Source organism: Polypterus senegalus, chromosome 11 (genome assembly GCF_016835505.1).
Source record: "Polypterus senegalus isolate Bchr_013 chromosome 11, ASM1683550v1, whole genome shotgun sequence".
Lineage (NCBI taxonomy): Eukaryota > Metazoa > Chordata > Cladistia > Polypteriformes > Polypteridae > Polypterus > Polypterus senegalus.
This window is the reverse complement of record NC_053164.1, coordinates 161,378,145-161,396,100: the sequence shown is the minus strand read 5'-3', so window position 1 is coordinate 161,396,100 and position 17,956 is coordinate 161,378,145. Positions and strand designations below refer to the sequence as shown.

The 17,956-nt window shown below is 35.4% G+C and overlaps 1 protein-coding gene across 1 annotated transcript in view; it reads left to right on the top strand.

Annotated features, from left to right (window-relative positions):
- Positions 1–17,956, top strand: part of cwf19l1 (CWF19 like cell cycle control factor 1) — a 182,593-nt gene that overhangs the window by 113,817 nt on the left and 50,820 nt on the right. The window contains exon 11 of the mRNA XM_039769980.1: positions 11,414–11,623. Within this exon, the coding sequence (XP_039625914.1) occupies positions 11,414–11,623 (210 nt within the window). The remainder of the gene's footprint in view (positions 1–11,413; positions 11,624–17,956) is intronic.

Here is a 17,956-nt window from a genome sequence, read left to right as displayed (position 1 = left end):
AAGAGACTGCTTCCAGCCATTGTTTTAACCTTGTTTGCGTTGTTTTTAAAGGACTTTTTTTTTAACTAATGGATTTTAACCTCCACTAATTCACTTGTTTTAAAGGATTATTTATTTAAAGAAGACTGATACACTGCACTTTATTTAATTTGAAAACTCTTTTGTTGTTTGCTGGTTTTAAAATACCTCTCACCTTCCAGGAAAGAAGGAAGTGCATACATATAAAAAAGAAGTTGGGATTAAAAAAAATATATATTTTATTTTAACAGGCCTCATTGTGTGTGCAGATGCACTCCTACCCAACTTCTACCAATACTGAGCAAGCTCTGCACTGGTGGCAACATGATTGTTTAGCTGACTGCTCAGGAGGAGATAGTCCTGGCGCTTGCCAGACACTTATCTGATCGTTTTGTGCCAGGGCCAAAATAAGTGAAAATGGGGTTTTGTGATGTAGTTAACAATTTGTGCTAATAATCTCTTTGCAATGAATTAATGTGCATCTGATCACTGTGTGTAATAATTTTAAAACAATGAGAATTCCCACTACAAAAATTTTTCCAAACACAGTATTTGTGTTACTGCTAAAGCTTTTGGCCACTACTGCATATACTAAACAAATAATGTTTATTGATAGCTGAAAAAAACTCTGAAAACCATTTAACTAAACCTGCTTGTGTGTTTTTGTTTAAATATTTATTTCTATTTTACTTTTGTTTCCAGTATTTTTCTATGAAAATAACTGGATGCCAAAAAAATGTTTTAAAAAATTCTCTCCTTCCTTAGTTCTTTTCTTGCCCAGTCACAATAGATAGTTAATGGATCAAACAATTTTATTTTTAATTTTTGACATGGCTTACTGTGCTTTGTTTACTATGAAGTATAATTCTAAGCTTTTACATTGCAGACTTCATCCCTCTTTGTATCACTTATAATTTCTAGTACTGTTTCTTTGGCTTGGCGTGCTATCCATACACATGTTGCACAAGTGTATACTACCATACTTGCTGTTCGTGTGTTTGCCTGTTCGAGTTTAGGCAACTCCTAAGCTTTAATGTTTGTTTTTCGATGTTCTGTCAAAACACCTATAGGGAGCTCAAACAATGGTCCAAACCCAGCGCTCCTTTCTTCCTGTGTATGCCCCTGACTGTTGTATTCTGTGTATTTATACCAAAAGTAGGAAAACGCATTTTGTTGGGTCCAAGCATGGCTTACTGAAATTAACTTTAGTAGTTTTAGTCTTGTTTAAGCAATTTACATTCATTTGCTGATGAAGAGTGCTTTATAAAAGCAAGATTATAAAATGAGTTACATGATTGAATCCTATTTAGTGGCCTTTAAATAAATGAAGGTCCTACCTTGTCATTAAGTGTTTTGAAAATAACCATCTTGCACTTTAAACTTCAGCTGCCTTTAGGAAGTATGTTAGCTGTGAAAACATTTTTGAACAGTTGCTCAATAAACTTAATTATACATCCCCAATCTTCATTTTAGATTGAAATGCTGTAAAGAAGCAGCAAGCTAATATATAACTGTATTATCTTAATTACTGTAAGTATCGTTTGCTAAAAATGGCAACTATATTTTTTGTTTTGGCAACCAGGAATTGATGCCTTGTTGCCAGGCTTTTAAAAATTGGTGTTGAACAGTGATTTAAAGAGTGTTGCTACCCATATACAACATATTCAATCTCCCACTGTTATTTTATTAATCCTTGAAATAATAAGCAGATCAGCATCTTGAGATCTTAATGTACGTTCTGGTTTGTAAGTCATTGTAAGTTCAGACAAGTGAGCCGGACCTTGGCCATTTACGGCTTTATATGTTAAAAGTGGATTTTGAAATCTGCCCTAAACTTAACCGGGAGCCAGTGTAAGGATTTAAGAACTGGAGTTGTGTTTGTATTTTCTTGTTCTTGTAATTATTCTTGCAGCAGCATTTTGGCTTAACTGGAAACTGTATAAAAAAAATTGAATATCCAGTGAACACCGCATTGCAGTAGTCAATCCTACTCAAAATAAATGCGTGAATTAATTTCTCAGAATCCTGCTTATTTAGAAAACACCTTAATTTCCTAACATTTTTAAGATGGAAGAAGTATGATTTAGACAACTTTGTAATGTGCACTTTAGATGACATGCTGGATTCAAAGATAACTCCTAGATTGCAAGCTGATTCAGTAAAATTAATGGTAATTCCAACTGAGTTAAATGATGAAAAAATATTCTTGCGATCAGCAACATTTATCTCCAATAATTAACATCTCTGTTTTATCAGTGTTTAAAGACAAGTATCCATCCACTCCTTTAATTCACTTATACAATTAATTAAAGACAAAATCAGAGAAACTACATTTATTCTAAAAGATAGGTATAACTGTGGGTACAAGTGAAAATTAACTTTGTTTTCTAATGATAGATCCCAGTTGAAGCATATAAAGTGGAAACAGTAAAGGTCCCAATTCTGAGCCCTGTAGGACACCATATCTCAGTTCTGTGTATAATGATGGAGTACTGTCTGCACATTTCTGTACGTATTGGAATCGATTTGATAAATAAGAACTAAATCAGGCAAGGACACTGTGTGTGTGTGTGTGTGTATATATATATATATATATATATATATATATATATATATATATATATATATATATATATATATATATATATATATATATATATATATATAATTGTGTATATATCTATACTAATAAAAGGCAAAGCCCTCACTCACTCACTCACTCACTCACTGACTCATCACTAATTCTCCAACTTCCCGTGTGGGTGGAAGGCTGAAATTTGGCAGGTTGATTCCTTACAGCTTCCTTACAAAAGTTGGACAGGTTTTATATCGAAATTCTACGCATAATGGTCATAACTGGAAGCAGTTTTCTCCATTTACTGTAATGGAGATGAGCTTCAACGCCGTGGGGCGGAGTTTCGTGTGACATCATCACGCCTCCCACGTAATCACGCAGTACATAGAAAACCAGGAAGACCTCAAAAAAGCGCTCAAGAAAACATGCATTATATAATTGAGAAGGCAGCGAAACAATAAGAAGCGAGTTCTGCTACTTCGGAAACAAAGCACGATGTAAACCTACACTTTAAATTAAGTTCATAGACAGGCTGCCGCTGGCGTTTGTAATTTAGTGCCTGCCCATATAAGGCCATCCGTCAGCGGCAATCCAATAGCAAACTGCCACGGGTAAATATTCACGGGTGAAGGACTGTGCTTATGGAGAGGAAGATGAGATGGTCAGGGTGGTGTTTGACACAAACTCAGCGAAACTGCCAGAGAAAGTTTTAAGTGCCAGGACTAAGGTAACATTAAATAAAGCTATGGACATAGCACGAGATGGCACCAGCACAGCTGGGAACCTTCGATGCAAGTACACCGAGTGGCTCACGTGAACTGATGCAGTGCACAGATAAAAGCAACAGTTCCAAAGAGCTGAACAAAACCGAATTACACAATTGAAAAGGCAGCAAAACATATGAAGCGTCTGATAAGCATATTCATAAATGCAGCTACTGTGGAAACAAAGCACACGGTGGAAAAAGTCAATGTCCCGCTAAAGGAAGACAGCGTAAAAAAAAAAACCCGTGCATGCAGTTTGTCACATCACAGATAAAAAGGAAGACGAGCTGTTTATTGATGCAGTAAGGAACTAATCGATGAATGAAACCTCTTATCTTTACAACGATTGACAAACACGGAATGTAACTTGAACACATCGTACAAATACGAGCCTGATTGAAAGAAATAATGATAATCAAATCCTTGATGACAGCAACATTCAATAACACTCACAAAACAATTACTGTATATTGACAATCATGTTACGTTATTTTTAAAATGTTCCCTTTTCTTTTCATAACTTCTACTTCTCCACTCGATACACGGGTATATATATAAATGTATATCTATAGCCCGATCTACAATACATACTTTAGCATAGACAAGCGGTGGCGCAATTGTAGAGTCTTCCTCTAACGCCGACATTGAGGTTCGATTCCGAGAGGGATGTACTGACTATGTACGCTGCGCTACCCGATTCATTTTACCTTCCCATCTCCTTGGTTTGGGACGTATGAAAAATATTAGGTTAACGCAGAATCATGTTACGTTATTTTAAAATTTTCCCTTTCTTAGCACAAGCACAGCTGAGAAGCTTGATGCATGTACTCCATAGCGCGTAAAAATAACGCATTTAATCACACTTTCAATTCCAAGCAAGCGGGAACTTTTGTCAATGCATGATTTCCTGGTACATCCATTACACTGATGCACACATCACAGCTACAAAAATGTTAGAGTCGGAATAAAGCGCGTTCCTCGACTGATCATTTCGACTACCGAGCGAAGCCTTGATAAAAGCATGGTTTTGTGCACACTGAAAAGCAAGCAAAATTAGATGCATTACAGAAAGCGGACTTTGTGGCTCTTACTGGGGATCATTGGACTTCCGTGACCGTTAGTAATTCTAAATACATCTAATTACAAAATGTTCAATGATCACACTGTTTTAGCCTAATGTACAAAATAATTTTGGCTAATGTTACTCAGAGTTTAAAGAGTAAGCTGGTCAAATTACCTTTTATGTTTCTGACTTATTTTTTAAGAAGAAAACTGCACTTTATGGTGAAATTTTGGTTATTATTATTTAAAGACAATACTATTCTGAAAATGTACTTAAAGTACTTAAACTACCACTTTATTTTTAAGTCTGCCCAATTTTAACCAGGGATGATATTTTTGTTTCTATTTTGAATTCAAATGCAGTTTAAAGCTTTTTTAGAAATTAAAACAGCTTCAGTTTACAATATTCATGTCCATGTCTATTATTTGATTCTGTAAGCCCACTAAAACCGTTTTAAATAAAAAAAAAAACATTTGCGATTTGGGGCAAATTTACGTGTCGATTACATACGATTAATCAAGATTAATTCTTACACAGCCTCTAATTAATTGGATTAATTTTTTAATCGAGTCCCACCTAATATATATATGTAGATATATATATGTAGATTTGTATATATATGTGTATATACAGTATATATGTAGATATGTATATGTTGTATATACAGTATGTATATATGTGTGTGTGTATATATATATATATATATAACTGTATGTGTGTGTGTATATATATATATATATATATATATATATATATATATATATATATATATATATATATATGGATAGCAACACTCATGACAATTACAAAACAATTACATTGTCAATCATGTTACGTTATTATTAAAATGTTTCCTTTTCTTTTTACTTCTCCGCTGCCAATGCAGCTATTTTGCTATATATATATATATATATATATATATATATATATAAATAGATAGATATGACAACAACACTCATATCAATGACAAAACAATTACATTAACAATCATCTTACGTTATTTTTAAAATGTTTGCTTTTCTTTTTCATAACTTCTTTAACACACTACTTCTCCGCTGCGAAGCGCGGGTATTCTGCTAGTCTCAAATAAACGAACCACACACCGTGGCGCAACATGAAGAGACTTCGCCATTTAATTTGACATCTTTGGGCTGTAGGAAGGGAGGAGGAGGAGAATGAAACGGAAGGTGGTTATTGTTTGAAGGAGCCTCCTTATGCAAATCTTTTCTTTGTAAAATTGTCGAGATGGCGGATTTCGACATGCTGTACATATTAGCGAGATCGGTCACACGAACACCACTCTCATATTTCCGCACAATTTCCTTCTTCATTTCGATTGTGATCGCTGTTTTTCAAGTTATTAATGACAGTAGTCGAGCACTCAGTTCAAAGCTGGTCATGTTGTGAACTGCTGTAATAATACACTCCAAAGCAAGCCGGTGCTGACTCGGCCTGATGACATCATCATGTGCCGCACCAGCCGGCTAGCTAATATCCCTTAACAATCGCTTTCTTTACCTTCGTTACCTTCTCTTCCTTCTTTAGCAATTATGCATCTTGCTTGCCATGGTCTTAGTGAATTATATATATATATATAGATAAATCACTGCACTGACCGAAATTACGTCCACAAACACATGTATCTGGGCTCCGACTGATGCTTACGAATGCTCTTGGCTGTTTGTTTACAATCGCACAAGCAGATACACGTGACCGCATTTGGGTCGTAACGCAAGATGTTGATTGTAAATCAAAACAAAAATTTTGGTCGTAAATCAAGTTGTTCGCATGTCAGGCCGGTCGTATATCAAGGGTCGACTATATATAGATAGAGTACAAAACAGACACAAGAAAAAATTAACAAATTTTTCATGTGTTTTAGATGGTGTTATTATATCTAGTGCCTTATAAAAGCAAATAGAATTTGGCATCACAGACTATCTGATAGTGCTAGTTGCTGTTAAAGTTTTTTTTTTTTATTAAACTGAAGCAGCGCTTCTTTATTATATAGTGCCTTTTGCATCTATCTATCTGGTTTTTCAACATGCTCATCATAGTGCCAATGCACATCTTGGCCTGTCCAGTCTCAGATCCATAAGACAAATCCAGGCTAAAATGTATTATATCCTTTTCACCATGCTGCCTAATCTGATACCCCCTTTCCCATTTCTGCTATGCTCCAATACTTTAGTCTGTAACATCCATAGTCCCCTTGTTCTTCCCATAACTTGCCCTATAGATGTGGAAAGGAACTGTTGCAGATGCCACACAAATGGTATACTACACCTGTCTCTATAGGGTGGTCTAGATCTAATTATTCAATTTTTATTACGCTATAACTTAAGTTTATTACATAGAGAATTCACAAAAAATTATTTTTGTTGGCGATAGATGGCAGCGCAATCAGTGAATTAATTCAGTGTAAATCCAGTTTTGTTTATTACAAGATATTTTGAACAATTCTTTTGTCTTGTTTTCCTGCATTGCATTAAAAGTTGTATAATTAGATCTGGACCACCCTGTAAATTGCCCAATCTTGTTACGAACTTTCCCAGTTCCCCATTCTAACAAAGCCCACTCCATAATGTCCACTCCTCCACCTCTATAATCTTCCAATAACATCCTATAACACATCCATAGCATAAGTCCAATCTAAATCTTATTCTGCCTCTGCTAATAGAGTGGCCAGTCCTTGGCTGCTTCCACTGTTTTCCATAAATCCATATCATACAATCAGTAGTCCTTAATTTTTTGCAAGTCTTGCATCCCAGTTTATAATTTACCACACCCACAGAGTCATTAACACCCTAATTTTATTCTACACTAGCTGCCTGTCTACCCATTCCTATGTGAATTTCCCAGGCTTATCTTACCTGGGCACAATTTCACATTGTAAGATCCACAGACCCGCACATTTTAAAACATAACTCACCTCCCTTCAATCTGTCTTGCACCACACCTACAGGACAAGTCCAACCTAAATTTTATTCTGCCTTTACAATCAGGATGCCTATATTTCCTTAAACAAAAATGATGCCCTGCTTTCTTTCAGTTCTAAAAATTTCTCAGTTGCTTTCTGATTAAATTGAGGCATTTCATTAAGCCTAAAAAGTTAGTCTCATGCTATTGTATATATCAGTGTTTCACAACCTTTGTTTTTGGTAGTGGCACACTTTTTGTAACCAAAATAATCCCAAGGCACACCACTGTCTTACTAACCACAAACACATTTTATCTCATACACATGCTCAACTGCCTGAAGGGGTGGGACTACTGGATGAGCCAGTGAAAAAGCAGCTCCGAGATCAGAATTCTCAGACACAGCACTTAGTGAGTACTTTGGTGGCATCTGGAAGCTGTTTTGTCCACCTCTCTCTGTCTCAGAGGCTACTCTTATGCCCACTATCCTCCAGCAATGTGAGGTTTGCTGGCTACCACACACCCAGGGCAGATGGACATTAGCAGCCTCGAGATGCGTCTGATGTGCTCCAAGTGCTTTGTCTGCAACATAGAGATCACAGAGCTTCTTTTATGCCAGCTTCTCCAGATAGACTTGTCCTTCTCAGACAGGTCTTGACCACGCTGACCTAAATACAGATTTGGACATTTCTGAGTCTACTGTTCCGGGTGTTCTATTCTTTAGATATTTCTTATTTACTATTCTTACACCAAATTCATTATGGGTTGTCCTTCTGTTTCACCCAAAACTAATACACAGTCTCACAACCACACTCGCATTGAAATCCCATCCTCTTAACACTAGAATTCCTGAAGCCTATGAAAAAACTGTACACATGTATTTTGTGAGCATGCCTGTGTCAATCAAACAGAGGAAGCTTTGCAGTTTACTTGTCACTTTACATTGTAGGAAGATACGTAAATAAATCAAGGTAAATAACAATCGATCTGGCTTTTATATAAGTAATATATACATGTTTTTATATAAAGACCATCACAAACTGGACTTTGCATGATACTTTAGCGAGCTCTGTAAGTCGTGCTGTTTCTTTAAAGGACAGGTGTGGTGCAGACTGACTGACAGGATGTTGACCGACCTGTTACTGCATTCAAATGGTGCCATCTTTCGACATTACACCTGGTGCAGCTATGTTATGTGAAAACAGATGTGTTAGATGGGGTTGTATGGATTAATTCTGAACGCAACTGAGAGAATGAAAAGTGAATTAAAAAAAAAAACAAAGGTAACCTTTACAAGGATTATAAATTACACCGGCTGTTAGACTGAAATCAAATGTATGCTTTTATTCTAAAGTAGTAAGACTTAAGAGCAGTTTACTTCTCCAAACGGAGTGGTGCAGGTTCGATCTCGCTACCTTTTGATTCCTAGTCGGCAACTGATTCTATTGCGCCACGGAGGCAGTCATAATAAATGGGTGTCAATGTCTCATGTTAAGGTGGCTTTTTGTTTCTGCAGTTATATTTTTGAATAAAAGTGCAATTGTTGTGTTATAGTTGTACCTTTTGTGAAAATGTTCAGGCTTTATACATTATATAGTTTATGCCTACATTTTGTCATCTGCTACTAGAATGTAAAAAACATTTCTGTTTTAACAATGTGTTTACACAGATTACTGTAGAAACGGAACAGACATGAAATGCATGTGTTCCAAATAACAATCTATTATTTCCACTCTAAAACTCCACTTCACTCCCAGATACTCAATCAAGGCATGAGCTGAGAGAAGTTCGTGCACGTTCTAAATCGGTGGGGGGATGGAATAGCCGGCTGCTTCTAGCTTCTCTTTATAAGCACCTTTAGAGGACAAAGGACGCTGGCGGAGAGGTGTAAAGGGATTTAAGAAGCGATTTAAGTTTTTTAATAGGCTCTGGTAATTCTAGTGTTAAAGGCAGCATGCAATATCAAGCTGGGAAGTTCCTTTGTAAGTTCCAGGTACTCTGCAATATAAGTGTTTTATGATTGTGAATGTTTTCTTAACTAAGAATTCTGACATTCCTAGCTATAAACACGAGAATTGGCATTTTATTTTCTATAACAAAAAATGTGGTGTTCTCATTATGAATTGGTGATGTAAATGCTGTGGTCTTTTTTAATTTTAGAATGTAACTTTTAACAGTCTAATGTGTTCTTGTTTTAACTACTTATTTTTGTGGAGGTCAAATAATTTTAGGCTGCATCAGAAATGGCCTAAGGATCTGATCAAAACATCCATCCTCCAAACCTGCTTTATCATCAGCAGGATCTTTGGTTGGGCTGGAGAGCATGTCCCAGCAAGGCAGGAACAATCTCTGCACATGGCACCAGTCCATCACAGGGTGAATAAACACACTCACTAGGACTGATTTAGCATCATAAAACTATATGTCTCTGAACTTTTGGAGGGAACCTATAGTGACATAATTATGGTTAGGGTTTACCTTCTGGAACATTCTTCCATCTCTTCAAAGGATCTCTGGAGCTTTATTATTCTGGGTGTTTCTTTCATCTTTACAAAGGTTCTCAGGTGCTCTGCCAGAGGGATCATCAGATTTTTGGTGACATCTTTTACTAAGGCCCTTTTCCCTTGATTGCTCAGTTTCACTGGGAAACCAGCTCTAGGAGAGTCATGGTTGTTCCAAGCTTTTTCCATTAAAAAATTATAGATGCCACTATGCTCTTGGGGACCTTCAATGCTGCAGAAAATATTTTGTAGCCTTGCCTATACATGTGCTTCAACACAATGCAATCCTGTCTCTGATGTTTTCAGGCAGTTCTTTCAATCTCATGGCTTGGTTTTTGCTCAGCCATGTATTGTCAGCTGTGGAACCTTATATAGACAGGTAGGGCTATCAATTGAATTTATCACTAGTAGACTGTAAACAAGGTTTTGTAGAAACATCTCAACAGTGATCAATGAAAGGTGATGTTTCTGTCCATGTAATATTTTAGTTTTTATTTTTAATATATTTTCATAACTTTATACAATTGTGCTTTTACTTTGTCTCTCTGAGGTATTGTATGCTGCTTGATGAGGGGAAAAATAAACTTAAAGAGTTGTAACATAAGGCTGCAACATAATAGAATGTGAAAAAAGTGAAAGGGGGTCGGAATATTTCCTGAATGTACTGTATTTAGAAGAAAAATGGGCCTTAAGATGATGTTGGAATGTGAGCCCTAGTAGTAGCATGAAAGAATGCTAAGAAGACTGGGAAGGAAAATAAAAAAACAATAAACGAAAATGCTACAATTTGTTCTGCCACATACCATTCCCAAAAATATTTAATCCAGTTGAGTGTAAGAGGAGACCAGAGCTTCCCACTGACTGTAATCCCAAAATCAGTACTGGAGATTGCACCAGTTCATTCATTAGAGGTCTTACATACCCTCACACCTTTTTATCCAATACAAATTTTAATTTTCTAGTTAGCATAACTAACACATCTTCAGTTGCTTGAATAAAATATAATTCTTCCTAAGTAAGTAAATGTTTTTCAAATGATTTTACAAAACTATTAATACTTTTAAGATTGATAAGGATTTTTTCATCCAAGAAAATTTAAATTTCTTGAATAAATATATTAGTTCCCCCAGAGCAAGATGTTGGAAGATTAGCATTGGAAGAGCGATTAACATTTCTGCCCTGCAGTTTCAAGATGCTGGGTTGAATCCTTACCAAATGATATCCTTAAGACTTAAAAGGTAAAGGATAAATGACTGTAATTTTGGTTTGATAAGATGGACCGTGAAAGTGTGTTGTTATAGAGTTGGGTTCTGAATTGTCTAGAGTACCACCAGAATAAATTCTAGCTTCCTGAAACAATGAAATTTAATAGTGGATAGAAAACTTAATTAGTTTGATTAATAGGGTTTGAGAATATTAAGTCATGATTGCAATTTTTATAAACAGACTTTTGCTGTACTCTATGCATTTGACAATAAAATTGATTTGAATTTGAACTGGGAAATGTATTTTAGGAATGTCTGAAGTTAATATTTGTTTTTTTTTTTTTTTTTTGTTTTCTTTTTCTTTTCAGTGTTACATGGCTGTTGCCAAAGGCAGCCTTACTCCTAACCATGTTCTTATCCTTCCAATTGGTCATTACCAGTCAGTGGTTGATTTGGCATCAGAAGTTATTGAAGAACTGGAAGAATATAAATCAGCTGTAAGAAAGCACTTCAAAAGCCAAGGAAGTAGATGTGTCATGTTTGAAAGGAATTACCGTAGCCAGCACCTACAGTTACAGGTCTAACGTTTATTTTTGTGTATATGTTTTTCGTTAATGTTTATTTTATAGATTATGTATTTCATTTTATGGTCACTTCTATTATTAATTAGATTATGTTGTCATCAGAATTGGTGCTTCATGTTCACCTTAAAGAATACCCCACCCAAAATTTTTTTTTTTACATGGTACTTTGATGGATACAGAGAAAAAATTACAATCTCACATGTTGATACAGAATGTAGAAGAAAAAGTTTTTAACATATTGGAAGCCAATGGTGACAAATGATGTGAGCAACTTTCTTAGAAAAGGATGAAAAAAGTCTCATGTTGTATAATACAAACATCTGTTATCTAGTCGTATGAGCAAAGCAAATGTTTTTTTGTTAAAATATTGTAAAATAGTTACTTCTGGAATTGTCCGCGCACATCATAATCAAGAGACCAGAAGTGTCCTGAGAATTACTTTAGAAATTAAAGACCTGCCTTTTCTTGTCATTCATTGTACAGAGTCCTGTGTTCAGTTCAAAAAGCCATTCAGATTAGAACTTCAGAGTCAGTCATATGAGTAGGAAAAAATGCACACACAGGATGATTCTCGAAACAAATTTGCTGTACAGAGCTAGTACTGTATGTAAAACTTTATCTATGTATAGCATGCCTGCAGAGCTATTACCTGCATATGAGCCCTTTTGGCTTGTAGAAGAAGAAAAATATTCCAGCCAGTTCGCAATTCTTTTGTATTTGATATTTCTCTTCTGACTTTATTGATCAAGCACTTGGCTACATTAAATAATGCTGTTTATATACCATGGATATAAGTGACTCTATTGTAATTTATGCCCTTATCTGTTTTTTTTTTTTTTTTGTGTGTTTTTTTTTTAATTTGTGAGTCATCCTTATCAAATATGAGCATACACAGATATCAGTCCTGAATATGTCCAGAATGTATTGAATGAATAAAAGCAGTTTTGTCAGATAGTTGTGGCCTAATAGGTGGTGATTGCCATACAAACTCAAATCGTTTTATTGCAAGATGTCTCTGCATTCATCAGTTTATGATAACAAGGAAAAGAAACAGAAAATGGGAAATTATATTTTAATTTCTTAGTGCTTAGTTAGCACTTTCATATCAGCACATAGAAACCTATGCACACAAGAAAGGGAAAAGCACTGGTTAGGGGAAAGAGGTAAGAGGTTTTGGATGCAAAACAGTGGTTCTGGAAGTAATGTAATCCTTTGTGTCGTACCTCCATGGGTCTGTATCGAAGGAGTGACATAACAAAGAAATGACATAACTAAATACTGTATTAAAGGAGTGACATTTTATTGAAGTGATATAACGAGTCACCTACCACACACAACTGAAAGTACGATTAACAAAAAAATCGTTGTCGCCTCACCTACCACTTGGATGGTTGGTTAGATGGTTATCACTCCTTTCAAAATTATATCTGAGGTTCCACTCCTTTGTTATGTCACTCCTATGACATGAATAGGACCGACCTCCGTATCATTTTTTACTGATCACACTTTTCTCTGAAGATCTGATCTCCATTGCATACTACTGGAAAAAATGACAATTGATCTCCAAGGCGAGCGTAGACTTTACCTGTACTTTGTTTTCAAACAACAAATGCAAGATTGTATACTCTGTGCTACAGCCAGCATAAGGTTCTCCTTTTTATCAACAACAAAAAAAACAACAAAAAGGGCAATAAGTCAACAAATTAAATCAAACAAATCAAGAGTTGTTCAAAGTAGCCCATAACTAATTCTTTTCACATGACCTTTGGGGGTCGGATTTAAAAAAAAAAATAAATATCTATCTATCTATCTATCTATCTATCTATCTATCTATCTATCTATCTATCTATCTATCTATCTATATATATATATATATATATATATATATATATATATATATATATATATATATATCTCTATATATATATATATATATATATATAGATCTATATATATCTATATATATCTATATATATATATATATATATCTATATATCTTAAAACCTAGACATTTACTAATATGATCATGACAAGCTAATGACAGTTTCCTTCATTTAACACTTTCCCGTCATTTAACACTGATTTCTTGTCAGAAAAAGTCTAAATGGGAGCAGGCTGTTTTACTTGTTTATGGGCAGGCTAGTTTGTGATAGAATTTAATGTATATTGGGAATAACACTGTACAAGAAATGTTGAAAAACTAAGAAAGGTCAAATTAATTATTTATTAATTTGACCAATAATTTATTTGTTCTTTTTCATAAAGGTTACAAAGTCTCAAAAATTAACTATGCTTTCTTTCATTCAGTACTAATTCACTAAGGGCAGGGTAGCATAGTGGTTGGCACTTTTGACAACTTCACTCATGCTTTTTTTTTTTGTTGTCATCCATGTTGAATTTCACATTCTCCATTTGTCCATGTGGATTTTCCTTTATCATCTCTGAATGGGACCTATTAATGGCAGTGATAACAGAAGTTAAACTTTGTAGGTTTCCATCCACTCATCTCTAATTATTTCTTGCCTCCTGCATTTAACCATTTTGAAAAACTGACAAGATCAGGGTGCAAGGCTGAAAATTATTCTGGTCAAGATACCCAGCCCTTTGAATGAATACGCACAGTCAATTTGGTTAAAAGTGTACATTATGGGTACTTTTTTCCTGACAAAATGATTGATTATTATTAGTATGATCATTCCATTTGTATTCTTTTAAATTGTAAATGGTAATGAAAACAAGTTTTTTTTAAGGAAAATTATTTTATACTGAACTGTGTTATCTATGCTAATAAAAGAATTGAAGTAATGACACCACATAGTACTTCACTGAAACCATGAAAGACAAGGTGACTTCATGAAGTTCACATTAACATACTTGGTGTTTAAAAACTGTGAACACTCGGATAGATCAGAATCCTTCCCTTGTGTGTTGATTAGGACTGAACTGATGAAGTGAAGCACACTAACCCTTGCAATATCATATATATGTTACTGGCAAAGTATGAAAAGCCGGCTTTCCATAGAATACCTAGGCATTGTATATAATGCCCGGCGTTTTTAGGCAATGTATGAAATATGAGAATTTTTACACACATTCCCTAGGCATTGTATATAATACCTAGGCATTCTATAGAATGACAAATGCTGTTTAGGCAAAGTATGAAAAAAGGTCCTGATAAGGCTATTATATAAATGACGTGCATTCCTCAAAAATACAAATGTTTTTCTGAAAAAAATAATGAGAGTGCCATTAAAAAATATTCAAAATACGTAAAGAAAAATGAAAGTTGTACAAAACAAAATTTATGCCTTTCTTATTAAGGGAAACAAAATTTTCATATAAAAAATAAGAAATTAAAATTAACCTATTTGTTGCAACATGATAGGCTTGAATGACATTTTGAATTACATTTCATTACATTTTCATAAAGACATTTCATATTTTAGCACTTTGTTTTACACATACATTTGACGAATCCTTGGCTGCTTCCACTGGACTGAGCAATTGCAACTGACCGGAGAGGAATTTCATGGTCAGGAATATCTTCAATTCTAAGCAAGTTCTTAGGGCATAAAGTGAATTGTGATCTCGCATATACTTGTTTTAAAATTCCTTCAGAAGTTCCAAGTCGGTAGAAACCATCCTCTGTCACACTCATTACAACTGCCAATATATTGTGCGAATCACCGTCATGGAGCACAGTAAAAAAAAAACAATTTTTTGTTGAACAAATTTAAGTAAAATTGCGTATTTTGACACTCCCGAACAAAACGCAAAGTGCAACTGACAAATTCTAAGCCTGAGGACACGCGTTAAAAGTCCCGTGCCTTGCCACTTGATATTCGAAACGAATCGGAGATGTATTTCATACTTTGCTGGTTTCTCATTCGGCATTCTATAGAATGCCTAGGAAATGTGTGAAATATGAATCGTTTCATACATTGTCGGCTAGTTTTGGGCATTATATACAATGCCTAGGCATTCTATAGAATGCCGGATTTCAAACTTTGCCGGTAACATATACATCATAATTAGCCTACTCCAAGCAACACATTACTCATTTACTCTTAAGTATACTTTATTACATCAATGTTTGTATGAGATACGAAGCCTACTTTGACTCTTGTTCCTTTTAATTGTAAACATCAAATTTCATTCAGAAACCTTAAAAATATCTGCCCTTCTGTCCTTGCTAGTTCAATTTCTAATCTTTTTCTGTCTTCACCTATTCCATCAAAAGTACATAGTCTTGTTGATAACTACAGGTATAACACAGCCCTTCTTTCAGCAATTGATAAAACGGCTCTTTTAAAGCATAAGGTTTCCTTTAAGGGCCCAGCTCCATGGTACAATTCAGAGTTACAGTCTATGAAAGCAGCTGGCCAAAGCCTTCAGAAAATGTCGCGCAAGTCTGGCCCCAACATGCATGTACAGGCTTCCTCTAACCATAAATGGGCTTACAGTGATGCATTAACTGCAGCCAAGAACACACATTATGGCAGATTGATAGAAAGTGACCATGATAACCCAAGCTTTTTCTTATCTGTAGTTAATAAACTACGTCATCCTACATCTGGCTCAATTGCCTCCTCAACTGAATATGAGTACTGAAGTCCACTTCTACAGTAAAATAAAAGATCTAAATAATTCAACTAACATAAATCCATCATCCTTTTATAACTTTCCTTGTCTTGCCACTTCAACCAGATCTTTTTCTAAATTTTCATCAGTCACATCTGCATTTGTTAACAACCTACTTTGTAAGGTAAGGCCAAATACTGGACCCCATCCCCATCACACTTCTTAAATCTTGCCTTCATGCCATAATCCCATCTGTTATGACAGTAATAAATACATCTCTTGACTCTGGCTTTGTCCCAGCCACTTTTAAAATCTCTTCTGTAACACCAGTGTTAAGAGTCTGGTCTTAATGCTGACAGTCTCAACAATTTTCCTCTATTTCTCACTTTCCTTTTTTGTCAAAAGTTCTTGAGTGTGTAGTAGCCTCTCAACTCACCAACTACCGAACTTCTAATAATTTTATGAAACCCTTTCAGTCTGGTTTCAGGGTTTAGCATAGCTGTGAAACAACCCTGCTATGGGTAACCAATGATTTGCTTAGGCAGCAGACTCTGGGTAAACCAGTATATTAATTCAGTGCGAACTTAATGCAGCATTTGACACTGTCAGACGTTATATTCTGCTGTTCAGAATGGAGAACATGCTAGGTATCTCTGGCACTGCCCTCCAGTGGTTTAAGTCTTATCTGACTGACAGGCAAGAATCTGTTAGTCTTGGCAATAGAAGATCCAGCTCCGCACCAGACACCGAAGGAGTTCCTCAGGGCTGGCTCTTCTGTATTTATATGCTCCCATTTGGAAATGTCATTCGTAGCCATGGACTAGGTTATCGTTTTTGTGCAGATGATACTCAACTCTATTTCAATGTTAAAAGTGAAGCTTCATTAGGGATTTCTCAGCTCACAACTTGCTCCAGTTAAATAAAAATCTTGATGGAGTGGAATTCTTTAAAACTAAATTACAGCAAAACGGAACTCCTGCAAATTGGCACTAAAGCACAATTTAAGAAAATGTGCTCCTTCTCAGTCACTCTTGATGATGATCTCATCAGGCCTCCTTCTGATGCAAGGAATCTTGGGGTTATTTTTGATTCCTTCCTTTCTTATTCTGTCACATAAACCACATGAAGAAACTTTCCTACATTCACCTCTGTTAACATATCCTGTGTTCACTCATTCCTCTACTTTTCTAATGCTGAGAAACTTATCCATGTTTTTATCGCATCCAACATCGATTATTGTAACTCCCTGCTGGCAGGTGCCACTTCTAATGTTGTATCACAATTCCAGTTGAATGAAGACTCTGCTGCAAGAGTCATTTTACATGAACTAGCAACAACAACGAGCACATACTGTAACACCCATCCTGCTTCACCTCCACTGGCTTCCTTTGTCTTACAGGACTAATATAAAACTCTATTAATAACCTACAAAGCTTTAAATGGCCTGACTGCACCAGTGACCTTCTCCATCACTATGCTCCTGTTCACCCACTAAGGTCCTCTAATTCTGGCAATCTTATTATGCCCTGCACTAATCTGCACTCTGTGAGTAACAGGGCCTTTAGCTGCATAGTGCCAGACTTTAGAATGACATTCCTCATTAATTAGATCATTCTTTAAAAAAAAAAAAAACCAAAAAAAAAAAACCCCTTAAACTCATCTGTTCAGGAAGGCTTTTAACTTCTCCTGATATTCTGCCTTCTCTTTCAGTCTTCCTGTCTGTCCAGATGCTCAATATAATTTGTG